This window comes from Dasypus novemcinctus, chromosome 20 (genome assembly GCF_030445035.2).
Source record: "Dasypus novemcinctus isolate mDasNov1 chromosome 20, mDasNov1.1.hap2, whole genome shotgun sequence".
Lineage (NCBI taxonomy): Eukaryota > Metazoa > Chordata > Mammalia > Cingulata > Dasypodidae > Dasypus > Dasypus novemcinctus.
Genome location: NC_080692.1, coordinates 4,996,117 through 5,023,435, shown reverse-complemented (window position 1 = coordinate 5,023,435; position 27,319 = coordinate 4,996,117). Strand labels below are relative to the sequence as shown.

The 27,319-nt window shown below is 40.2% G+C and overlaps 1 protein-coding gene across 1 annotated transcript; it reads left to right on the top strand.

Annotated features, from left to right (window-relative positions):
• On the top strand, positions 1–27,319 carry OLAH (oleoyl-ACP hydrolase). The gene is made up of 7 exons (XM_058282324.1): positions 1–56; positions 3,369–3,499; positions 6,618–6,756; positions 7,903–8,002; positions 21,619–21,785; positions 26,617–26,699; positions 26,990–27,319. The coding sequence occupies exons 1-7, from the start codon at positions 1–3 to the stop codon at positions 27,127–27,129; spliced, it is 816 nt and encodes a 271-aa protein (XP_058138307.1). The 3' UTR covers positions 27,130–27,319.

The window sequence follows — 27,319 nt, the reverse complement described above, 5'->3', positions numbered from 1 at the left end:
ATGACCCTCTCTCAACTGCAGAAGCCTGCACGATCGAGCACAGCTGAGGCTACAAAGTAAACCACGGCCTTGAAATTGTCAGGGCTCAAGGAGTTCCTAGGGAAGGAAAGGGATAAAAACTTTTTTTTTAATTAATGACAGATCTTTGCTAACTATTTTTCTTCTCCTGTTGGAGTTTAAAAAACTAGAGATGTGGCACACTTACTGAAGCTTTTCTCAGAATGCCAACTCTCCCTTAAGATTTAAAAGAGCACAACATTATAAATATCCAGAAAATCATGATACCTGTGTTTTACTTCAGAGCTGTCTTTCTGTCTATCTCTGGAGGTTCTGTTAATGGAAGCATCTGCTTTGATTCTAATCTGAACTGAGATCAGTGACTCCTTGTTCTTGGATTACATCAGTTATCTGGCTTCTAACCCTTTTCTCCTCCTCCTTTTCCTTTTTTTAAACAGGACCTGAAGCAGAACATACAATTAGCATAATTAGAAAGAAATTTGGCCACGAAGTGAGCACAAGACTGATTCAAAGAGATATAGAATTCAGCACGGCTTAACAGTTCGTTCTGGATGGAGAGACGAGGAGGAACCGAGAAAACCAGGTGAGCCCCTCCACGTCCAGCCCAGCTCTGCCTGCCACGCCAGTGTCACTGTGAAACGATCCGCTGAAGGACTTGTATGGAGAGGAGAGGTGAAGACAAGGTTGAATTGACACCAAGGCACAGAAAAGGCTCAGGTCTCCGACTCTCCCCCAAAGCTATGCAGATATATTTCTTACTTTATGCCTCTTGGGAGTCCATTTGAACATTGATGCTAAGAATATGGGAAAAGGGTTAAGTTGGGAAGGAGCTTTCAAGAGTAATGAGATTTGCATTCTCATTCCTGGTTTGTCACTCTGGCAAGTGACTTAATAGCTCTAGAGTCTCAATTTCTTTCAACTGTCAAGTAATATTAGGTGACATTTGCTAAGGGTTTTTGACATCTTTATCACATACTTTGTCGGGAAGATACTCTATTATTATCCTCATTTTATCAAAGAGGACATTGGGACTAAAACTCTTCAGCAATTTGTTTAATGTTACATAGTGAGGGGTGGAGTCAGAATTGGAATCCTGGTCTTTCTGTTTCCATAGCCCATTTTCGTAAACATGATGTTGTAGCACTGGACCAAAGGATTTCTCTTATCACTCTCAAACTCTAAAGTTGTAGAATTGATTATTTAACTCAAAATGAAGTGAGAGGAGGGAAGTGAGTTCAGGTAAAAGGCAGGCCTTCTACCCTAGCTGAGGTTACATTGGTCTTTGCTTCCTTCTCTGGTTGAAAAAGAAGAGATTGGAAGGGTGGGGAGGTGAAAGAGAGCAGGTCTAAGAGAGCGAGAGCAGGGCTAAGAACTGTCGGCGCTGCCTTCCCTGGCTGTGCCCTTCGTGAGGTCTTGGCCGTGGGTCCACTGGGCAGTGTCAGTGTCCCGTGGTTTTGGTTCTGAGGACCCCTGGGTTCTGATGCTGCTTGAAATAAGTGGCGGCTCCTATCCCCACCCCAATCCAAAGGAAGATGGGTTTACCTTGAAAACTAATGATCAAATGTCCTGCAATGATTTTGTATTCATTCTTTTTCTTAAATACCCTGCAAATGACATAGTGTCAGGTACTGTAACATCTGTACCCACTCCTATCCTAGCACATATTTTACCTATTAGAACACAAATAATTTTAAAAATTGAAGTAAGACTTCTTAGCTTTAAAAATATAACATTGCTCTAGAGAATGTTGTTGGATAATTTTCCCAGACTTTGGTAGCCTTAAGGAGAGTGAGGTTCAGTGAAGTTACCCATTTGCTCAGTAGTTTTTACCAAATTCAGTCGGTGGGCACGACAGAAGTTTCTGCATTCCTTGAAAAACGACTCTGGCATGCCTTTCTTCTGAAGATAGTGAATTTCCTATGAAATTGTCATTTAGGGCAGATCCATCGTCAATGAATTTGTTGAAGTTGGGGTTGGTTAGCGAGCACACAGCTTCCATTTGAATGTTCCTCTTCAAAAGAAAGAAAGAAAATCAGTCCTTTTTGCTTGTATCTTTAAGCTAGTAATTATTAATATATGTACCCTAATATCAGGCAGAGATTTTCTTTAAAAATTATCTTTCATAAAAAGATTTAACTTCTGCTCAAGTCCTTAGAAAGTCTCTAAATTATAGCTGTTCTCTATTACTTGAAGAGCAAAGCCTTCTTTACATGAAAAGATCTCTTTTTGTTGTTGTTGTTCCTTCAGTTAATTTATTTAGTACCATCTGACCACAATTACAAAAAAATATTAAAAATAAAGAATAATAAAAATTGGTAATACATTTGTAGATGAAAAGATCTTGGTCAGTGTTAGTTTTGAATGTTTTTAGAGATCAAATGACAAAACTGATACTTAAAAAAAATAAAGAGGCAAAATAGATTTTAATCAGTATTCTAGGGTTTATGACCTCATAGTCTCAAGGATTTGTAAACAAACATTTTAATGATTAATTTGAAAACTTTATAAGAAATGCTTAAATTATGGAGAATGCAAATACACACTTACAGGATGAATATTTTTTTAAAGATAACTATCCAAATATTAGGTGAGTGGGCACTTCAGTGACACCATTATATGTAGACAAAAAGGCTATTCATAAAACACTCAGAAGAAAGTGAAAATGATAGCCCTGGAAATTTTTTAGATGACTGAAAAATGTATCTAATGATGATGCAGACACTGATATTGAAGTTGCCGATGAAATGTTTGGATAAAACTATTCCCTGAATTGTAATTGTGAAAAAGGCAACTTGAAAATTAATACATTTATCTTCTTAAAAAATCAATTTTATTGATACTTATTAATAAAGCGTAGGTCCATCTGAAGTGTACAATCAATGGTATTTGGTATAATCACAAGTTGTACATTTATCACCCCAATCATTCCCAGAGTATTTTCATTATTCCAGTAATAATAATAATAATACTAAAAAACAAAAACCAAACAAATGAACAAAACTCATCACCTTTCAATCTCTCTCTGCTATACATAGCAGCTTTTCTGTTTCCTTCTCTCCAGTTTATTTGTATTTATGTTTTGTAAAAACAGTCATAATTCATTTATCGTTTTAAATATGCCTATGAAATGCACTCACTTGACTATCCCACCTACTTCGCTAAAAGTTTATTTATTCAAATTGCCAAAAACAAAGCAAAAAGAAACTTTCTTTGGCCTTATTGGAAAAATTGGCAATCACTTTATATTTGAGTATATGCTCTATATAATTATAAATATTTCTCATTAAAACACAGTTTGCACAGTTTAAGTGATATATGTAATATTTAATATATTTGAATTTTCTTCCTAGGAATGAAAAGGTTGTGAACTGCTTATATCCAAATGCTGGTGCAGTTTTTAGGCTGATTTGCTTTCCCTGGGCAGGAGGTGGCTCTGATTATTTTGCCAAATGGGGCCAAAAGTTTCATAATATGCTGGAAGGTATGTTAATTTAACCACCACTTAAGCAGTTTAAAAGTCATATGACACATACATATAATAACTTGAAACACAGTAAAGATTTCCCTTACTGGTAGGCAATTTGAGATTGCTTGTCAGTAGGATGATCTACTAATTTCAAAGCAAGAAATTATGTTACCTTTATTTGGTTATTTTTGTTAAAGCTAGAAGAACATTTTAGGAGATGCCATTCTTACCTTTATTTACTTTTAAATTTTATCATGGTAGAATATATATAACAAAATTTACCAGTTTAACCACTTTTGGGTGTACAATTCAGTGGCATTAATTATATTCACAATGTTGTGCATCTGTCATCACTATCTATTTCCAAAACTTTTTTCTTTCATCCCAAGCAGAAATTGTACCCATTAAGCAATAACGTCCCACTCCTACCTCACTGTGATCCCTAATCTACTAATCTACTCTCTGCCTCTGTGGATTTGCTTATTCTTCATATTTCATATAGGCGGAATCATACATATTTGTCTTTTTGTGTCTGATCTATTTCACTTAGCATAATGTTTTCAAGATTCATCCATGTATTAGCATGCCTCAGAACTTTCTTTCAATGGCTGAATAATATTTCATTGTATGTATAGATCACATTTTGTTTATCCGTTTATCTTGTTGATGGATATGAGTTCACATTTTGACTTTTGTGAATAATACTTCTATAAACATTGGTGTACAAGTATCTGTATGAGTTTTTGTTTTCAAATCTTATGGTTATATAAGTAGGAGTGGAATTTCTGGGTCATATAATGATTCTATTTTACTTTTTGAGGAGCCACCAAACTCTTCTTCACAGTAGCTGCACCTTTTTATATGCCTACCAGCAGCATACAAGGGTTCCAATTTCTCCCCACCCTCTACAACTAAATTGAAAAAAAAAATTTCCCTCATACACATATATCAAAATACATAAAATACAAAAACTTTCAAACTATAGATAAATTAAAAGAAAATGGTATTATTAATATAAGAACCATTCTGGTACATGTGAAGTGGTATCTTATTGTGGTTTTGATTTATATTTCCCTTTTCACTTGCAGCCTCTTTGTGTCTTTGAATTTAAGGCGAGTCTCTTGTAAACAGTATATAGTTGGGTCATGCTTTTTAAATAAAACTTTCATCCATTCTGTCAATCTCTGCCTTTTACTTAGAGGGTTTAATTCACTTACATTTACATTAATTACTTGTAATGCAGGATTTCTGCCATTTTGCTATTTGGTTTTTGTAAGTCTTATACCATATTTGTCCCTCATTTTGTTCATTGCTGCCTCCTTTTTTGTTTAGTATAGTGAAAACTTTTGAATACCTTCTCATTTCTTTTGTTTATATTTTCTTTGATATTTTTCTTCTTTGTTGCCATAGAGCTAACATTTAACGTCCTACATAGTTTGAATTGATCTCACCTAACTTTGATGGTATATATAAACTATGCTTCTATTCCCCTCTACTATGTCCCTTTTAATGTTGTTCTTGTCACAGAGCAACATGTATATGTTGTACCCCAAAACATAGATTTAAAATTATTTTTATGCATTTTATTTTAAATTATGTAAGAAAAACTGTAGTTACAGACTTAAAACACAATAGAACTGGCAATTTTTTAACCCATGTATTTACCTTTACCGGAGGTCTCTGGTTCTTCATATGGCTTTGAATGACTTTGTTGTGTCTTTTCTGTCAATCTAAAGGATTCCCTTTAACATTTTTTTTTAGGACAGGTCTAGTTATAATGAATTGAAGGACAGTTTTGCCAGATGTAGAATTCTTGGTTGACAGCACTTTAAATATGTCATGTTTTATATGTATGTGTGTTTATATTCACCAGTGTAAATATATCATCCCACAGTCTTCTCTCATCCACAGTTTCTCATGAAAATTTGGCTTTTAATCTTATTTGGGATCCCTTGCATGTGATGAGTCACTTTTCTAGCACCTTTTGACATTCTGTCTTTGTCTTTGGTATTCCACGATTATAATGTGTCTCAGTGTGGCATCTTTGACTTTATCACATTTGAGAAGTTTTCAGCCATTATTTCTACAAATATTCCCTCTGACTCTTTCTTTTCCTCTTCTTCTGGCCCTACCATACTCTTAATGGTATCTGACAGTCCCTTAGACTGTGTTCACTTTTTTTCATTCTTTTTGTTTCTGCTCCTCAAAAAGATAATTTCAATTGTACTATCTTCTAGTTGGCTGGTTCTTCCTTCTGCCAGTTCCAATCTGCTGTTTTGCCCCTTTAGTTATTTACTTTATTTCAGTTATTCTAATTTTCAACTCCAGAACTTCTGTTTGTTGCTCTTTTTCATAATTTCTATCTCTTTATTGAAATTCTCATTTTGTTTATATTTCCTATAGTTGTTTTGTCCATGTGTTCCATAAGCTCTTTGAGGATATTTAGGACAGATGTTGTAAGTCTTTGCCTGGTATGTCCAATGTCTGGGCTTTATCAGGGATGACTTCTGTAATTTTATTTTGTTCTTTTGAATGGACCATCTTGGCCTGTTTCTTTGTATGCCTTGTGATATTTGTTGAAGTCTGGACACTTGAATATTCTTGATGTGTTAACTCTGAAAGTTAGTCTCCCCTTTCCCTAGGTCCTGATTTTTAATTTCCTTATCATTGAAGGCTAAAGTAGTCTATCTGTATAGTGATTTTTTTTCAAACTATTTGTGCAAAGACTGTGTTCCTTGATGGGTATGATGACTGAGGTCTCTGTTGCTTTAGCTTGTATTGACCATGTGTTATGACAGAGTCCTTAAATGTCAAATGTCAGCAGCTAACAATAACAACAACCACAAAATCTTCCTTAACCTCTGCAGATTAACTCTATACTGGGACTCTTCTTCAGTGCTCAGCCAGTCTTGCCATGAGCCTTTTCATGGCTGAGTAATATTCCATTGTATGTATATACCATATATGCTATTGTTTTTTAATCAGCAAATTCTAAAATGTTTACCTGTCAGGACTTGACCATTGAACTTTGTTTCTTTCAAATTGTTCATGTCATTTTAATATAACCCTCTTACAACATCATAGAATCTCATTCATTGTCTGCATGTACTAACTTGGGTTTCTCAATCTCCAGTGCACTCCATAAGGCTTGCTGGAAGAGAAAGTCGAGCTGAAGAACCTTTTATGACTGACATGCAACAGGTAGTTGACGAAGTTGTTCATGCTCTGCTGCCAATCATCCAGGATAAACCATTTGCATTTTTTGGCCACAGGTATTTTAAATCAATTTTAAAAGACTTTTGGGAAGTTTCTTCAATCGCTAATGCACGGTGAATGCTGTTCTTTGTGTCTTGGGAGATACATACTTTTTTATAGTGGTTATACTCCTTCATTGCTGTTTGAAGGCATGATTGAGTATATGTTCATAGCTGTTCTCAAGGAAGAAAGTTAGACTGAAATAGTGCATCTTAAGATGTATAAGATACATAAGATATATACAATCACAATTTATAAGTGAATAACCTCTGACAGTATTGTCTACATAAAGTGTACTAGGCGTTCATAAACTTTGTAATCAGTATCCCTTTACACTTTTAAGAAGCATTGAGGGTCCCAAACAGCTTCTGTTTGTGTGTTATATCTGTCAATATTTAGCATATTAGAAATTAAGACTAGTAAGTTTTAAAGGTATTTAGTTATTAATTTATCTAAAAATAACAATACTCAACACATTATATTTAACATGAGCATTATGTTTTTATGAAAAAGACTATATTTCCCAAAAATATTTAGTGAGAGAGTGTCATTGTTTTACACTTTCACAACATCTAATTGAAGAGAAGACAGCTGGATTCTTATTTCTGCTTCTGCACTCAAATTGTAGCTCTATCCCATGTCATATCACCTCTGCAAAACTCAATTGTGCACTTGTATAATTATAAAAACAGTTCTGAGCTGGTAGACTCTCTGCAAGTTTCTCAGGAATCCCCAGGAGTCCCTAGATTACACTTTGAGAACTGCTCGTGTACATTATCAAAAACTTAGTATTAGAGAGGAGTGGAGAAGGCTGAATGGTTGAGCGCCTGCTTCACATGTAGGAGGTCCCAGTTCAATCCTTGGTACCTCCTTAAAAAAAAATAAAAAACCTAGTATCAGAGTTATCTACATCTTTAAGGGAGAAATGGAAATTTAGTGAATTTCAAGATACTGTGGAAATCAGTACTAAATCTTAGCTTGAATTACCTAGGGTGTTTTGACACACTTTTAATGCTGATATAAATCATGAAACAATACCTTTTACAAATTAGAGTTGCCACTCCAATTTCATCTTAGAGTATTTCATGACCGTTGTGTTCATAATACTTCTTGTTGACTTTGGGTGGATTATCCTAATTGTTGATTTTCTTTCCCAAATTTAGTATGGGATCCTATATTGCTTTTATGACTGCACTACACCTAAAAGAAAAGTATAAGCTAGAACCAATGCATCTCTTTGTGTCAAGCACAACTGCTCCTCATGTAAGTAGTGCATTTTTTCCTTAGGGATAGGATAGATAGAAGGGAAATAGGAAAAATTATAGAGGATTTACTTTACTATCTGGTGGATCTGGGTCCAGTTTGGGACAGTGCCAGGGATACCATTTGCTAATGAAATGTCACCCCTAATGAAAAGTCACCTCTTTCAATATCATCACCTCTCCATTTCTGTGAAATGTACTTTGTTTCCCAGCATGGGCTGGGGCAACTCCTGGCAAATATGGACCACAGTGCTTTCTTTTTCTTTGATTCTGGGCCAGCTGGCAACTTAAGTCAACTTTCAGTAAAGTAACTGGATCAAAACCAGAAAAGAATCCCTGAAATCTTAAAAGGGGGCAATGTTGTCAAATTTTCGGCACTTCCCTGCCATTTTAAATACAGTTCTGGCTGCATTTCTTTCCACCCCCTTAATCTTCTCCTCCTCTTCTGGAGAAAGGTCCTAAATGAGCTGGGATTCTAAGACGAGAATGCCATTTCGGTGACTTTCTTAAATAATTATTTTTTTTAAAAGATACACATATCACACAAAATGTTACATTAAACAATATAAGAGATTCCCATATACCCCAATCCCCACCCCCCCACTCCTCCCATAGCAACATCCTCTTTCATCAGGGTGTCACATTCATTGCACTTGATGAATACACCCTAGAGCACTGCTGCACCATAGGGATTGCAGTCTACACTGTAGTCTAGACTCTCCCCTAGTCCATTCAGTAGGCCATGGCAGGACGGACACACAATGTCCTGCATCTGTCCCTGCAATATCATTCAGGACAACTCCAAGTCCTGAAAATGCCCCATACCACACACCTCTTCGTCCCTCTCCCTGCCTTCAGCAACTCCCATGGCCACTGTCTCCACATCAATGATGCAATTTCTTCCATTGCTAGAGTCACAATATATTCTATAGTAGAATACCAGTAAATCCATTCTAATTCATATTATATTCCTCCATCCTGAGGACCCTGGGTTGGCGAAGTCCACTCTACCTCTAAATAGACAGAGGGCTTAGATCCCACATGGCTGATGGATGCTATTCTCCTGCTTGCAGTTGTAGACACTCTCAATATCCTGGTGTGGTAGTTGACCATTCTCACCTCCCTGTTAGGTGACCTGGGTAAGTCCAAAAAATTAGAGAGTAAGTGTTGCAACTCTGCTGAGGCTCAGAACCCAACTGGCACATGGACAGTCCAGAGAGTCAAGTCTCCTGAGCATACACCAACCCTAGTGCCAACCACAGGTTCCATAAAAGTGACAGAAGAGGCATGTGTGGAAAAGTTACATCTGACTCCAACTCCATCACACTCAGGAGCACACATTCCAAGTAGAGCCCACTGGCAAGGCACTGAACTCCAGAGCCATCTGCCATGACTGTAGAACCTGTGTGTCTCCTTAGCCCTAGGAGCACCATTACCTGGGAATGGCTGTCTCTGGGATCCTGCTGAGACATGCATAACTGTCACCCCTGTGCTAACCTCTGAACTCATTTTGAAGTCTCTTAGCCATATAAGCTCATTTGTCTTTACCATTTCCCCCTTTTATTCAAGGTCTTTTCTAGTTGCATCACCAGTTGGTGATTGATAGCAATCCTCCGGCACCAGGGAGGCTCATCCCTGGGAGTCATGTCTCATGCTGAGGGGAAGGTAATGCATTTCCATTGCATTAGAGTTTGGCTTAGAGAGTGGCCACATTTGAGCAACATGGAGGCTCTCAGGAGGTAACTCTTAGGCACCCTGCAGCTCTAGGTCTAGTTGAAATTTAAAGCACACAGGCTCCTAAGCATAGTCATCAGTATCAAGGGCCCATCATTGGACCATCCTTCTTCACTGGTCTTTGCCCTTGCACTTGGGGGATTGTTGCTGTTCCATTAGGGAATGCCCAGAGCTCCCCTGAATGGGAACTTAGCACTCCCTCAGTTATGTAACTCTACCTACTGTGGCAATACCCAATGAATATCCGAACATATTTATATACCCTATATGCATGCCATGGAGAACTCCCTCCCACCCATTAGTGACACCCCACAGCAGTGTTCCTCCCCTGCCATAGTTGAATCCCTCTGTGATCCAAAACTTCTACAAAAATGAAGCCTAATATATTGCCAAATTCAATTAGTAGGTAAATGAAATAGTTTTGACAGGCTTAAAGATTAGAAATAGAATACATAATAATTTAGAAAAACTAAAATAAAGTAAAAAATAAATTGGCATATTAAAAAATGAAATATATTATAAAACTTTTTTTTGATGTTTTGCCTTTCATCACCATAATAGGTGTTGCCCTGTATGTACAGTGGCAAGACAGTCTCTTTCATTTTTTCTTTAGTGTCTACCTCCTTTAAAACAATTTTTTTATTATGTTTTCAAAAAAGTTTTAGATCACAGTAAAGTCACATATACAATATAGGGGACTCCCATGTACCCAACATCAAACCCTTTTCCCCCGTCCTCAGCAATGATCTTTTTACATGTGGATGTTATATTTGCTACAGCTGATGTACAGATATTGAAATATACCAGATATTGAAACATAACCATGGTTCCATTATGGTTTACATTATGATTTATATTTTAGACTGTACACTTTATAACTTTTTGGTTATATTATGGTTTACATTTTAGACTATACACTTTTATGAATTTTTGGTAAAATGTAACATGGCCAATATCCATCATTGCATGATCTTGTGGAACACTTCCATTGCCACCTAGTTAGCTCCTCTTCCACCTATTCTATTCCTCTCTCCCTCTCCCCTCAAGGCCCACAGTGACAACCAAGCTTCACTCCTTGAAGGACAAGATTCATAGATCTTGCAGCAATGCTGAGGGCTTGACATATTAGTCTGTCCTTCCCCATCAGGAGCCACCCATGCTCTCGAGAGACACACTCCCCTCTGTCTGAGAATATCAGGCCTTCATAGGATAGGGGTACAACACCTTCCCACTCATTGTACAGGTCTTCACCCACTGATATAACACACTATGACAAGATGAGCACTCACACACTCCATAGAAGCCTGCCCCAGGTGCACCCTGAGCCAGATGCCCCCTGTCAAACACCTTGACCCAGTAATCCTTCCTTATTATATTTTCTAGAGTTTTCTCAACATTATAGTTTCAACCACATACCTGACAATCCCCTGTGTTCACCTGCTCCCTCCAAATCCTCCCCCCAATTTCATGGATCATCTGACCCATCCTCCCAACCCTAGCCCCCCCTCAAGCCTGCAAAGCCCCACTCAATAAGGTCCTTATACCCTCATCTTATCACTTCACTGCACAACTACTAACCTCCACTTTGTCATAGATTTTGCCCGTGTAGCTGTCAGCTCACTACATTCCTCTCCCTTCCCTATTTCCTGTAAGCCTATCTTTCAGTCTCTAGCTCTCTAAGGCAGCTTGATTTGCTTAGTTCATATCAGAAAGTTCATGTATGCTTGTCTTTCAATGCTGGCTTGCTTCTCTCAACATAAGGTCCTCAAGATTTATTCATGTTATCCCATGAGTTAGTACTGTATTCCTTCTCACAGCTGAGTAGTATTCCATTGTATGTATATGCAACATTTTGTTTATCCATTCATCCGTTGATGGGCATTTGGGTTGACTCAACTTTTGGTAATAGTCAATAATGTCACTATGTGAGTGAAGCAACCCAGGCATTGAAGGACAAATACTACATGACCTCAATGATATGAAATAAGCAAGCTGCCTCAGAGAGCTAGAGACTGAACGATAGGCTTACAGGAAATCGGGGGGTGGAGGAAGGATGTGAGCCGACGTCTGCAGGGGTGGAATTTATGATGAGCTGGCGGTAAGTATGAACACAAAGAAAAGATAAAATGGGGGCAAGGGGTTGCCTTTGGGTGGGGCTATGCGGGTTTGAGGGGGGCTGGGGATGGGCGGATGGGTAATATTGCCCAAAAAGTGGGGGGAGGGAGGGGTAGCATACGAACATAGGAGAGTGTCAGGTGTTGGTTGAGAGTAAAATGCTGAGAAAATTGTATCAAAATATAATTAAGAGGGTTACTTGTTTAGGATGCTCAGAGGGGATGGTCTAATGCGGGACAGGCTCCTGGGAAATGTCTGAATGCTCATTTTGCCAGAGTGGGTGGTACCATTGGGTAGAGACCCAAGTAGTGAGAGTGGGGGTGGACCCACATCCTGGGGAGGACTAATGCCATCAAATAGAGGGAACCGTATCTCTCGAGAGAAAGGGTGGCTCTCAGGGCATTGGGGCAGTTGAGCAAGTTAGGCCCTGAACACTGTTGCAAGTGTCTCTGGACGTGGCTCCTCGGGAAATGGAGGTTGGCTGTCACTGTGGGCACCAAGGGGATGGGAAAATGGATGTTAAATGTGTGAAAGCAAAGTAAATGTGGGGTAAGAGAGGAGTTTCATGAGAGTGCACAGGGATGGATATAAAACATGTAATATTACACCATAAACATATAGGGGATGACAGACTAATAATGCAAACCATAATGTAAAACATAGGATAGCTGAAAAATTTAGAAAACTGTATATCCTAAAGTATGGACCACAATGTAAGCGTGGATGTCGCCTTGTTTGAAAGCTATTGTCTCAGAGTCTGTACATCACTTTAAGTAAATATGATATGAATAAGTTATGAGAATATCACTGTGGAAGGGAAAAGGTTCTATGGTGGATGTGTGGGAGTACTGTATATTGTATATATGAATTGCTGTGGTCTAGGGCTCTTGTGAAGAGAAGTTCAATAATTAGGAAAAAAAAGAAAAAGAAAAAGATAGGATGTAGAATTTTTCCAAGTCAACACGTATTCTGTACCTGACCTTTAAACCCATCGCCTTATCCCATTTTGCTAGTAAGGGATCCTGACATTATATTGGGCTTCAATTTTCGGGAGCTTTTGGATCACAGAGTGGTTTGGCAGTGGCGGGGGAGGAATACTGGTATAGGACACTATTGACAGGTGATATAGGGCTGACAGGGCATATGTCCAGGGTGCATGGTAATGTTTGGATATACTCATAGTGGCAACAATTAAAAACTAAAGCTGGGGGGGTACTGGGTTCCTGGCCGGGTTCCTGGCTGGGTTCCTGGCCGGGGCCTGCTCTGTCGTGGCCCCTAGGGGAGCAGCAGCAGTCCCCCAGGTGCAATGGTAAGGACCAGCAAGGAATGAAGGTCCAACAGTGAGAGCATGATACTAATGACTATGCTTGTGAGCCTATATGCCTGAAATAAGAACAAGGCCTAGAGCAGCACTGTGCCTGGGAATTTCCTCCTGACAACCTTCATGTTACTCAAATGTGGCCAGTCTCGAAGCCAAACTCAGTATGTAAATGCAATGCCTTCCCCCCAGCGTGGGACATGACACCTGGGGATGAGCCTCCCTGGCACCGAGGGATCACTACCAAGTACCAACTGTTGATGCAACTGGAAAATGACCTTGAATTGAAGGTTCAATGTGGATCAGCAGAATATCACTGTCTACATATAATAACATGACTTTAAATTGCTGTTTGACCTAATGTAAGGGGGAAATGGAAAGGAGAAATGAGTTTATATGGCTACGAGTCTCTAAAAAAGAGTCTGGAGGCTTTCAGAAGGATTGCCCTTAAGCACAACTGAGCAGAGTCTAAGAGACAGATAAAGTAGATACAACCCCAGGTATTCGTTCCTTTGAGGGCTAAAGAGACCCACGGGTTCTATGGTCATGGCAGATGGGGTTTACTGCCATGGCAGATGGCCCTTCTTTGGAGCCGGTGTTTCTGCGTGATGGAACTGGACTCAGATGGGATCTCTTTGCACAAGACTTTCATGCTACTTTACTGGAATCATAGTTGGTGTTGGGGTTTAAGATATATTTAGGGGATTTGAATCTCTGGACTGACAATATGATAGCCAGGCCCTGAGCCCCAACAGACTTCAGCTCTTACAATCTGATTTATTGGACTCACCTCACTCAGCTAAGATGGAGTTGAAGAAGGACAACCACCATACCGTGGAGTCTAGAGGGCCTACAACTGAAAGCAAGAGGATTGCATCTAGTATCCATGTGGAATCTGAGCCTCCTCTTGACATAGAGGTGCAACGGACACAACCAATCCAAGGTCCACAGAGAAGAGGTGGCATTGGAGTGGGAAAAGTGGACATGGTGGCTGATGGGTATGGGGAATGGCAGGAAGAGATGAGAGGTGGAGGCACCTTTGGGACTTAGAGTTGCCCTGGATGGTGCTTCAGGGGCAATCACCAGACATTGTAAATCCTCCCAGGGCCCACTGGATGGAATGTGGGAGAGTATGGGCCATGATGTAGACCATTGACCATGGGGTGCAGAGATGCCCAGAGATGTACTTACCAGGTGCAATGGATGAGTCATGATGATGGGAGTGAGGGTTGCTGGGGGGGGGAGTGGTGAGGTGGGGGTGGTAGGGTTGAATGGGACCTCATATTTTTTTAATGTAATATTTTTACAAAATCAATTAAAAAAAAATAATGTCACTATGAACAGTGATGTACATATATTAGTTTGTGTCCTTGTTTTCAGTTCCTCTGGGTATATACCCAGCAGTGGAATTGCTGGGTCATATGGCAAATCTATAGCTAGTTTTTTGAGGAACCGCCAACCTGTGTTCCAGAATGGCTGGATCCTTCTACATTCCCACCAGCAGTGGATGAAGGTTCCCATTCCTTCACATCCTGTCCAACCTTTGTAGTCCTCTGTTTTTTAAATAGCCACCAGTCTAATGGGTGTAAGATGGTATCTCATTGTAGTTTTGATTTGCATTTCCCTAGTAGCTAGTGATATTGAGCATCTTTTCATGTGCTTTTAGCCATTTGTATTTCTTCTTTGGAGAAGCATCTGTTCAAGTCTCTCGCCCGTTTTTGAATGGGTTGTTTGCCTTTTTATTTTCGAGATATAGGATTTCTTTATATGTGTTGGATTTTAGGCTCCTATCAGATATATATTTACCAAATATTTTCTCCCAAGGGTAGACTTTCTTTTTACTTTCTTGCTGAACTCCTTTGAGGTGCAAAAGGCTTTAATTTTTCTATTCTTTATTTCTTTCACTGCTCATGCTTTGGGTGTGAAATTCATGAAGCCATTTTCTATTACAAGGTCCTGTAATGCTTCCCTACATTGTCTTTCTAGGTCTTTATGGTCCTGGCTCTTATATTTAGATCTTTGGTCCATCTTGAGTTGATTTTTGTATAAGGTATGAAATGGTAATCCTTTTTCATTCTTTTGCATATGGATATCCATTTCTTCAAGCACTATTTGTTGAAGAGGCCATTCTCTCCCAGCTGAGTGGGCTTGGTGCCTCGTTAAAATTCAGATGACTCTATATGTGAGGATCTATATCAGAACTCTCAGTTTGGTTCCATTGGTCAGTGTGTCTATCCTTGTGTCAATACCATGCTATTTTGACCACTATAGCTTTATAGTATGTGTTAAAGTCAAGTAGTATGATTTCTCTAATTTCATTTTTTTTCCAATATGTTTTTGGCTATTCAGGGCCTCTTTCCCTTCCAGATAAATTTCATAGTTAGTTTTTCCAGTTCATTAAAAAATGGTGTGGCAATTTTTATTGGGATTGCATTAAATCTGTAGATCAGTTTTGATAGGATAGACATCTTGATGATATTTAGTCTTCCTATACATGAACAGGGAGTATTTCTCCATTTATTTAAGGTTTCTTTGATTTCCTTGAACAGTGATGTGTAGTTTTCTCTGTATAAGCCTTTTACATCTTTATAAATGTATTCCTAGGTATTTTTTGAATTTACTGTTGTAAATGGTATTTTTAAAATTTCCCCCTCCAATTGCTCATTATTTATGTATAGAAATGCTACTGATTTTTGTGCATTGATCTTATAACCTGGAACTTTACTGAACTTGTAAGTTCTAGAAGCTTTGTTGTAGATTTCTTGGGGCTTGCTATGTATAGGATCATGTCATCTGCTAATGGTGAAATTTTGACTTCTTCTTTTCCAATTTGGATCCCTTTTATATCTGGTTCTTGCCTCAGTGCTCAAGCAAGTACTTCTAAGACAGTGTTAAATAGAAGGAGTGATAGTGGGTATCTTTGTCTTGTTCCTGATCGTAGAGGGAAAGATTTTAGGTTTTCACCATTGTAAATGATGTTAGCTGTGGGTTTTTCATACATATCCTTTATCTAAACATTTCCTTCTATTCCTATCTTTTGCAGTGTTTTTATCAGGAAAGGGTACTGTATTTTGTCAAATGCTTTTTCTGCATCTATTGATATGATCATGTAATTTTTTCCCTTTGATCTGTTTATGTGGTGTATTACATTGATTGATTTTCTTATGTTGAACCATCCTTGCATACCAGGGATGAATCCCACTTGGTCATGGTGTATAATTCATTTGATGTGCTGTTGAATACAATTACCAAGTATTTTGTTGAGGATTTTAGCATCTAGGTTCATTAGAGAGATTGATCTGTAATTTTCCTTTCTTGTGGTGTCTTTGTTTGGCTTTGGTATTAGGGTAATGTTGGCATCATAGAATGAGTTAGGCAATCTTCCTTCTATTTTGAATTTTTGAAAGAGTTTAAGCAAGATTGGTGTTAGGTCTTTCCAGAACATTTGGTAGAATTCACCTGTGAAGCTGTCTGGCCTGGGATTCTTCTTAATTAGGACGTTTTTAATGACTGATTCTATCTCTGTACTTGTGATTAGTTTTTTGAGGTCATTAGTTTCTTATTTCATCAATGTAGGCTGCTTGTGTGTTTCTAGGAATTTTTCCATTTCCTCTAAACTGTCTTTATTGTTGCCATATAGTTTTTCAAATTATCCTCTTATGATAGTCTTTATTTCTGTGGGGTTAGTGTTGACATCCCCTTTCTCATTTCTTATTTTGTATATTTGCACCTTCTCTCTTTTTTTCTTTGTTAGTCTACCTAAGGGTTTGTCAATTTTATTTATCTTCTCAAAAAACCAGCTCTTTATTTGGTTTGTTTTTTCTAGTGTTTTCTTATTTTCTGTTTCATTAGTTCTGCTCTGATCTTTGTTCCTTCCTTCTTTCTTCTTCCTTTGGGATTAGTTTGTTGTGTGTGTATGTGTGTGTGGTTTTTTTTTTTGTTTTTTTTTTTTTTACTAATTCCTCCAAGTGTGCAGGTAGGTCTTCAATTTAGCTCTTTCTTCTTTTTTGATGTATGAATTTATGACTATGAATTCCCTCTCAGTACAGCTTTTGCAGCATCCCATAAGTTTTGATATGTTGTGTAGTTACTGATTTCTTCTGAGAGTTCCTCCTTGACCCACTGTTTGTCTAAGAGTGCATTGCTTAGCTTCCATATCTTTGTGCCTAACCTGGTTCTCTGGCCCTTGCAGATTTCCAGCTTCATTCCACTGTTGTCAGGAAACGATTTTGTATGATTTCAATGTTTCTGAACTCATTGAGACTTTCTCTGTGGCCTAGTATATGGTCTGTCTTGGAGAATGATCCATGTACAGTTGAGAAGAATATATATCTTGCTGTATTTGGGTGTAGTAATCTGTATATGTCTATTAGGTCCAGATCCTCTAATATATTATTCAAAGTATTGTTTCTTTATTGATCTCTGTTAAGATATTCTGTCTAGTGGTGATAATGGTGTATTAAAGTCCCCCACTATAATTGCGAAGGCATCTCTTTCTCCACTTAGTTTTTCCAGTGTTTTTCTCATGTATTTTGAGGTGCCCTGGTTCGGTGCATAAATGTTTATGGTTGTTCTTTCTTCTTAAAAGATTATCCCTTTTACTAATATGTGATATGTATCCCTTCTACTAATATGTAGTGTCCAATTTGTCTCTCATAATTGTTTTGCATTTAAAGTCTATTTTGTCCAATATTAATATAGCTACTCCTGCTCTTTTTTGGTTATTGTTTGCTTGTAAGATTGTTTTTTAGCTGTTCACTTTCAACTCCTTGAATACCTGAGTCTAAGGTGGATTTCCTGTAGACGGCATATAGATGGGTTATATTTCCTTATCCATTCTGCCAATCTGTGTCTCTTGACAGGTGAGTTTAACCATTAATATTCAGTATTATTACTCTTAAGGAATTACCTACATTAGCCATATTTTCTTTGGATTTGTGTATGTCATATGTTCTTGTTATTTCTCTTTTTGTCTTTTTAGTTGTTCTTACACTCCTCCAGCTCTGTCTCTCCTGGTTTTTTTTTTCTTCCCTCCTGCAGAACTCCCTTTAGTATTTTTTGAAGGACAGGTTTGTTATTGGCATACTCTCTTAGTTTCTGTTTATCTGTGAATGTTTTGAACTCTCCATCATTTTTGAATTCCAGCTTTGCTGTATAGAGTATTCTTGGTTGGAAGTTTTTTCTTTTAGGTCCTTGACTATGTCATACCACTGCCTTCTTGCCTCCATGATTTCAGATAAGAAATCCACACTTAATCTTATTGCACTTCCCTTGTATGTGATGGTTCTCTTTTCTCTTACTGCCTTCAGTATATTCTCTTTGTCTTGAGCATTGGATAATTTGAGAAGTATATGTCTTGGGGTAGTCCTGTTGGGATTTATGCCATTTGGGGTGAATTGCACTTCCTGGACATGTACATCCATGTCCCTCAATAGGTTTGGGAAGTTTTCAGCCATTATTTCCTCCAACACCTCTTCTGTCCCCTTACCCTTCTCTTCTGCTTCTGGGATGCCTATAATGTGTATGTTTGTGTTTTGTGTTGTCATTCAAATCACTAAGTCCCTGTTGGATTTTTTCTACCTTTTTATCTGTTAATTCTACTATCTGTTTGATTTCAGATGTATTGTCTTCTACATTACTAATTCTTTCCTCTTCCCCTTCAAATTAACTGTTATTTGCTGAGAGTATTTTTTTTTTATTTCTTGGATTGTGCCATTCATCTCCATTATATTCGTTATCTTTTTGAGTATGTTTGCAATTTCTTCAGTATGCTCTCCAAGTGTTTTCTTAATATCCTTAAACTATTCCTTCACTTCATTAAGTTGGCCCATGATATCTGTTTGGAGAACTTTGATTAGTTGTTCAATGTTCAGCTCCTCTTCCTGGCTTTTAGTTTGTTCATTCACTTGGGCCATGTCTTCCTGATTATTGGTAAGGTTTGTAATTTTTTGTTGCTCACAGGTTATCATTTTATCTTGATGGGTTTGTTCAGTTGATTAGCTTCTCCATCTAGTCTTGGTTTTATTTAGGTGCTATTTGAGTGTGTGTGTTAAGTCTTTTCTTTGACACTTTGTTCATCTTATTCTATTCCTTGTAGTTGTCAAGTTCCCTTGAAGGAAAATATTAGTGCTAGGGAAAGCAAAAGAGGTAAGAAAAGAAAAAGTGTAATAGTAATATTGATAGTAAATGTTAGCAAAATAACCATATAAGAAACTAGGGTAATGAATATTAAACTCTTGTAAGCTGTGTAGAGTTAGAGGAATAAAAAAGTGGAGTACCTCAATGAGATGGGAAACTGAATATGGAGAAGAATATAGTATGAATTAAAAGGCCAGTGTGATCAGGAGAGAGGGAAAATGAAAAGAAAGGACAATAATATAAAGAGTGAATAAAAGATAGAAAACAGACTAGAGGTGTTAGAAATAAAAAGCCAGAAAAATTGGGGGCTATAAAAAGAGGTGGAATTTAAGAGTAACAACAGAAGGTGGAAGATAGAAAGGCGTAAAGGAAAGGAGATAGCATTGGTAGCCTAAATCAGTACACAGAGAAAAGCGGAAATCAAGGATGAGGAAGCACAACAAATGAGAAATGCTGCCAGAATCACCTAATAGAAAAAAAGAAAGAAAATAGGAAAAAAGGGGGGTGTGGGGATAAAGAAGAAGGAAAGACAAGAAAACAAACAAAAAACAGGCCAGCCCTCAAGCAAGGAGTCCTTTTTGCAATTGAGTAAACTGATTAAAAACCTCTCCTTCCCTCCTTCTCCCTTCCTCACTTCCCTCTCTCCCAGGGCAGCAGGAAGCCTGTGTGAGAGCCCCCCTCTGAAATTCAAATGGGACCCTGGGGAACCAACTCACCACAGAATATAATGTCTCTCAGTCTCTTTGGAGAGTGCATCTACCTCTTGCCAGGGACCCTAAATATGCTCTTGGAAGCCTGCCAAGCACTTCCTACTGTCCCCCTCCCCTAGGTGGGTTGCCCAGGACTAGTTAACTGCCTGGCCCCACCTTCTCCCAGATCAATTTTCCCTATCCCAGGGCGTTTAGGTAAATCGGGTTGCCTCAGCAGATCCGCCTCTCACCTCTTCTTGGTTTCTCCTCAAGCCAGCTGGTATGCTCCTCAAAGCTCAAAAAAGGGGGACCAGACAATTGAACCCACACTCTTTGGGCCCTCTGCACCCTTCACCAGAACCCTCCCACTCTCAGAGTTTACCTGAGACTGGCAGGATCAGGGAATGCTGGGGTTTGGGGAAGGTGGGTTTGGGAAACAGCTGGTGTGGAGTACGCAGGTTTGGGGATCTCAGGTTTGGGGAAGGCAGGGTTCGGGGAATGTGGGGTTTGGGAAACACGGGGTTCAGGGAACACAGGTTCGGTGCTCGTGGGTTTGGGGAACGCGGGGTGCAGGGAACGCCACGGCTGATGGGCGGGCTTGGGCAATGTCGCAGCTGCCAGCCCTAGGGGAAGGACTGAGCCCCTAGGGGAAGGACTGAGCCTCGGGCGCAGGTGCCAGAAACCCACGGCTTTACTCTTTTTGTCCCCTTCTCTCCAGATCAATGTCCAGAAGCCTGTTTGGGTTCCCAAAGCAGCTCACTCAGGCAGGATTTTGTCCCCGCTCAGCCTGTTTTTTGCGGGAGAGATTATGAAGGTGCATTTACTCCACATCATCTTGCCCTGCCTCCTCGGTGGCATTTTGACCCAGAATGCAGACAATGTCCTCCTCTCTGCTTTTTTTTTTTTTTAAATACACTTTTTAATTTTTAAAAAAAGATACTTACATTACATAGAAAATATGAGGGATTCCATATGTCTCACTCCCAAACCCCGCCCCCCTTTTCCCCACATTAGCAACTCCTTTCCTTAGTGTGGTGCGTTTGTTAGAATTGATGAACACATTTGGAGCACTGTCAGTAAGTGTGGCTCATAGTTTACATTGTCGTTTACATTCTCTCCCACACAATTTTGTAAGTTATGATAAGGTATACAATGGCCTGTATCTGTCATTGCAATGTCATTCAGGACAATTCCCAAGTCCAGAAAATGTCCCCACGTTACCCCTGTTTTTCCCTCCCTGCCCTCAGAACCTCCAGTGGCCCCTGCCACCACGTCAGTAATACAATTCTTCTATTGCTAGAATCCCCATAAACCTGCACTAGAATACCAGTAAGTCTACCCTAGTCCATCGTGCATTCCCCAGTCCTGAGGATTCTGGGATGGTGATGCCCACCCCACCTCTAACTGAGAGGGGGCTTAGATCCCGTGGGGCAGGTGGATGGGACTCTCCTGCTTGCAGTTGTAGACTCTCTTTTAAAAAGCAGTAGGTCTCCCCTGAAACCTGCAGATAAAGAGGTCCACTTCCTAACCTTGATTCAACAGCTTTCCCCTTAGATGGGCAGTTTTTAGTTTGTGAACATGTGCTTTACAGGAAATATCAGTGCTTGTTGTTCATGTTTCAAGTTACAGTCCTGGCCTTACTTAACAGAAGAGGAAGCAGAGTCAAAAGAACGGGTTAGCAGTTTCCTTGTGGAATTGGGAGGCATGCCCAAGAATTTTAACAATGAGGAATTTGTGCAACAATGTATTCCCAAGCTGAAGGCAGATGTCTGCCTTGTCAGTAATTTCAGGTAAGTAATTTAGACAGGTTTTTAAAATAATCATCATTAGAAGAAATGTAGATCAATAGTTCTCTGAGATTGCTTGTACTGAAAGACAGCATTCTAGGACTTTGATTTCATTTCCTTTGGGGCCACCGGTGATATTTGAAATGGAGCCTGGGTACAAAAATTGTATCTATCAAAGATGAAGAGCATGCTTTTCTTTAAAAATATATAGTGTGCTTTAACATGCATTTTAAAAATCGCATAATAGATATTGGTTGAATATTTTTAATTCAGTGCCAAGGCATCCTCATTTTCTTAGAGGAGTAAGCAGACCTACTATTGGAGTCTGCTTTCTGAACTTTAACCTGAGTTAAGTGTGGGGTGAACCAGGAGAGAGAAGGGTGTTCTGCTAGGTTTGCTTTTTTGTGAATCTTGTCCCAGGACTGCTTGAGATCCATGGCACACGTCCATTTGCTCGTCTTGTGGGATGTCTGCAGAGCTGTTGCATTCTTCTGATAGGACTGAAGCGTCTTCCCCAAGAACCTAAACCCACAAGTGGCTTTTCCTTTCTTCACACCCCTGTAGCATTTGGGGGCGGGGGGGGGGGGGGGGTGTGTGGCGCCGCAACGCCATTGAACACCATCATGTGTTTCTTCTATTTTGCCCAGGCCTTGTCCCTTCATTGTAAGTTCCTTGAAGTTAGGTACCTGAGTCTAAAACCGGGCAGAGGGTGAGCATGGGCAGTGCTTGTTACTAGAAGCGTACACACATAGCCAGGAAAGGTGGAGCTGACAGGCATTTAAAAAAAAAAAAGATTTATTTATTTATTTATTTATTTATTTCTCTCCTCATCACCCGCCCCCCCCCCCCCCGGGTTGTCTGTTCTCTGTGTCTATTTGCCGGGTCTTCTTTGTCCGCTTCTGTTGTTGTCAGCAGCACGGGAATCTGTGTTTCTTTTTTTCTGTTGCGTCATCTTGTTGAGTCAGCTCTCCGTGTGTGCGGCGCCATTCCTGGGCAGGCTGCACTTTCTTTCACGCTGGGCGGCTCTCCTTATGGGAGGCACTCCTTGCGCGTGAGGCTCCCCTACGTGGGGGACACCCCTGCGTGGCAGGGCACTCCCTGTGCGCATCAGCACTGCACATGGGCCAGCTCCACACGGGTCAAGGAGGCCTGGGGTTTGAACCGTGGACCTCCCATGTGGTAGGCAGATGCCCTAACCACTGGGCCAAGTCCGCTGCCTGACAGCATTTTGAGAACAGAAACAAGAAACGATCTCATGTCCCTTTCACGCTTGCCTCCATTCACTCCCCACCTCCAGTCTATCGCTGAGGCCACCCCCATTGCCTCTTAGTTACCCACATCTATCCTTTCCATCTCTATCCTGCCCATCTTTGCCCAATTGTGATTCTTGTGAGACTAAGCTGTCCTGTGATTCCAGCTTAGCCCAGAGTTAAAACAAAGAAACACCCTTCTGACATCCAAAACAGTAATAATTTGAAAACCAGCCACTATGGACAGTAACTGAAATAATGTTGGTTTTGAATAATTAAGCCTTGCATGGTAATTAAACGTGCAGTCTCTAGAGTGCAATCACCAGGAACAAAACCCTCTGCCCCTGCCTCGCTGGCTGTGAGGTTCTGAGGAAGCTCCTTTCACAACTTGTGTTTCATCACTCGAGGGAAGGGATAATAGTAGCAACTCCCATAAGCTGTGGTGGTGAGGATCAAATGAGGTCCTGCTAGGAGAGGGTTGGACACAAACTACTGCTGCTATTTTTAAAAACACAACAACAAAAAACTCACTACCGAAGGCTCTCAAGAGAAACCTCCCTCAAGACAAACATGAGTGACACATCACTCAAGGGATATTCCACTCAGAGAATATAGAAAACCTTCTTGACAGCCTCACCCACCTCCCAGCAAAGCAAATCTCAGTGGCCACCCACAACTCTGACTTTCTTTTCTCTGAATTCCAAAAACGCTTCCCTAACCGTGCTCTCTGGGCTCCTCTCCTTGTCTCCCACTTCTCCCCCTCTCTCAATCTCTTCTTTCTTCACCCCTCTTTAGCATTCAGCTCTTTCCAGTATAAATAAAACCAGGCCTCTGGAGAGTCTTTCAGTCGCCACCTCCCTCATTCCCTACCACCAAGGTTCAGAGATGGGGTCAACACAGACACACCCATGACAGTTGAAAGTACCTGAGGCCGTGGCCACTCCCAGCTCACCAAGCTGTCCTCATTTCCTGCCTGTACTTTTGCACGGTTCTCTCTTCTTCTTCTGGAACTCTGATTACACATAGATATTGTCCTGCATCTCTTGGATGCTCTGTTCTTTTTTTTTCCTTTTTGCTTCAGTTTTGGGTAATTTCTATTGACCTCCTTCAGATTCACTGATTTTTTCCACAGCTGTGTCATGTCTACTGATGAGCCTGGCAAAGGGATTATTTATGTTTCTGTGATAAATCTGTAGTATTTCTCTTTACCCTTTCTTAGTTTTTACTGCTCTACTGATATTCTCCATTTGGTCAAGCATGTTATCCACCTTTTCTGCTAAATCCTTTAGCATATGAATCATAGGTATTTTAAAGTCCCTGTCTGATAGTTCCAACTTCTGGGTCAAAACTAAGTCTGATTCTTTTGATTGCTTCATCTCAACAATGAGTTGGGTTTTTTTTTTTTCTTCTTATTTTCTGCATGTGGACTGTAGTAATTCTTAATTGAAAGTCAGTAATGCATAAAACAGGAGAGACTGAAGTAAATATTTTTTTTATACCTGGGTATGATCATGCCTCTGCCGCCAGGCCATCTGTGTGTGTGCATGCTCACATGCATGCTGAGGGGAATGATACAAGGCAGTCTAGAGTTGAGCTGGTTTTGGGTTTTCATTTCTATGGTTACTTCAGTGTACCGCCAGCTTCAAATTCCTCTGGTGTTACTGCATCCTTGATATGGGGAATTTTTCCCATCTTTCCTGTGAACCCAAGCATCATAGAATCATCTCCTCTCCAAGCTCTGGCTCCACAGTGGTAGACTGTGGCTGTTCCTTATGTGTGCTAGCACGGAGAGTTCTTGGGTGTCCCAGTCAGCCTTAAACTTCAACCTTAGGCGGGAACTCTGTGCCTGGACCTTGCAGGTGGAACTTTCTCATCATGCCTGCCCCTTCTCCCTGTTGCAACCAAATTTTACAAATTTTGTATCTGTGGTTGTTCTTGGATGGACATTTCTTACCCTTCCCCCAGAAGTAGCAGTCTTCTGCTTGGTTTTATTATAGAACTATGGTCCCAGGATGGTTCCCCCCCCCTCCCAAGGATAGAAGGTTGATACTTCTGTCCTTCCCCCAACTGTAATGGGCCTCAACTTGTGCAATGGGGTGAAAGAATGTCCTGACTTTCCTCCAGCAGCTTAAAGATTTTGCTTAGTAAGAGAGAAGGGTCTGGGCAATGGATGGGGTTTTGAGCCTGTTCATAGCTACAGCCAATTTACTACCTCCCATGCACTCCTCTGAGGGGTCTTCTCTGGTCTCCAGCCTTGCTCCCAATCCATGGAAAAGAACTTGTGAATCACAGTGGATTTCCTCTGTGTTTGGAATGCTGGCTGTTCCAGTCTGACACCCCACCCCACACTGGTATCCAGCAAAGCATTAACACTTTAGCTAGTTTCTTCTTGCCCACTTGTATGGCAGCCTGCCCTTCCTCCCTTGCTCTATCCAGGTGAGCCCATGTCCAATCTCTCCTAGAGATCATGGTTCTTCTTTGGAATTTGGTTTACCATTTGCCTCACCAACTCAGCTCTCTGATGGACTCAAGTAAGCTTCGGGTGATGTAGTTTCCTGGCTTTCTCACATTCCTGCCTGGCCAATGACAAGTACCCCTTCACTGGTCCTCGCAGAAACCCTGAGTTCTTAGTTGTTCTTCACGCCATATCCAGCAGGATGAAAGTCAAGTTGGATCATGTTGCACCTTTCCTTTATTTAATCAAAAGAAGTGCTTTTTAAAGTCCTTTTAGAGGCTTCCTGTTATTCTTAGGAAGAAGAGCAAAATCCTCTTCTTAGTCTAGCATGACTCAGCCTTGGCCCTTGCCAACCTTTTCTAATTTAATTTGCCCCAATATGTCCTTCCTTCTTTGAACAACCATTAACAGAAGCTCATTCTATTCCCTTGATCCCTCCTGCCCCTACCCCCCCACACCCTGATTTGTTGCGCTCACAGATACATCTCCATTTTCACAGGAAGCCTTTATTGACCTGCCCAGAGTTCTCACAGCACTCTGACCTTGTTAGCACTTCTACATCTCCAGTTGTCTGATTGTCTCACTAAAGTCTGTGTCCACAGCCAGCCTGTGAGCAGCAGCAGGCAGGGAGTGTGTCCCTAAGGGTCTGACATAGCACCAGCACCTTGCTCAATAAATAGTTCTGTTGCTGTTGTGATTAAAATGAGAAAAGGTGGAACCAACTCTTCGGCCTGCTTGCTGGCACTCACCTTGGTTGTACGTGGCAGCCCTCGGCTGGACCACAGGGCTTGGGGAAATAAGAGAGAGGAAGGAAAGTCGAAATCCTTCATTACAGCCAGGCTCCCCCTGAGTCAGACTGGCCGCCAGGAGCCATCCTGCTACCTCTGGAGGTATCCCAGAAGTTATTTCATCTTGGAAAACAGCTGGGACCACAGAGCATCTCAGGGAACTTCTGAGAGGCAGAGGGGTGAAAAGTTGTTTGCACCCCTGGAAATGGCAAAAGGGAAAGAAGAGAGACCCAACATGTTTCACAAACTCAACAATGTAAGTGAAGTTATTGGGTTGACCAGAAGAGATTCTGGGATGTCGAGGATGAAAAATTATTAACCAACTTTTTTTATGTTTACAGATTTGATTTGCCCTCTAAGCCTGTGCTGTCCTGTGGCCTCACGTGCTTTGTTGGATCTAAAGATATAGTAACGGATACGGAAGGTGAATTATTTGATGGTTTTCAGCTAATGTCAACTAGCAGTTATATCATGAGAACAGACTAGGCCCGGGTTTTAGAGATGCTGGTCACATGTAAAATGAGGCAATCATTGTAATTCCACTGTATACTGATAGGTCTTAGAGAAATAAAAAATGCAGGACACAGAGAACATGAGACTTTGGAAGTAACTTTACCACTGGGTGTCAGTTTTTAAAGAAGTAATACCTAGAAGTAAATCTTACATAGTTGGTAAGCATCATTTGTTGTAAAATATAATTTTATTTATTTTTAGCTTGGAAAGATGTAACCAGTGGAAGTTTTGACACTCACGTGCTTCCAGGAAATCACTTTTATCTTATGGATGCTTCCAATGAAACTTTCCTGAGGAACTACATCACCAAGTGTCTAGAAATAACAGCACTTACTAGTTAATAGCTATTTCTCCTTTTGGTGTTAAAAATTATATGATACTCCTCTTAGTTATTCAGAGATGGAAAACTGTACCTTTTCCATGGCCGGGGTGATTTGTTATATATAAATGTATTTCTCCATGGGGTGTTTATGCAATTAGGGGCCAAAGACTGTATAAAGAATTGGTTGGTGGAGTCCTTGATCATTGTGT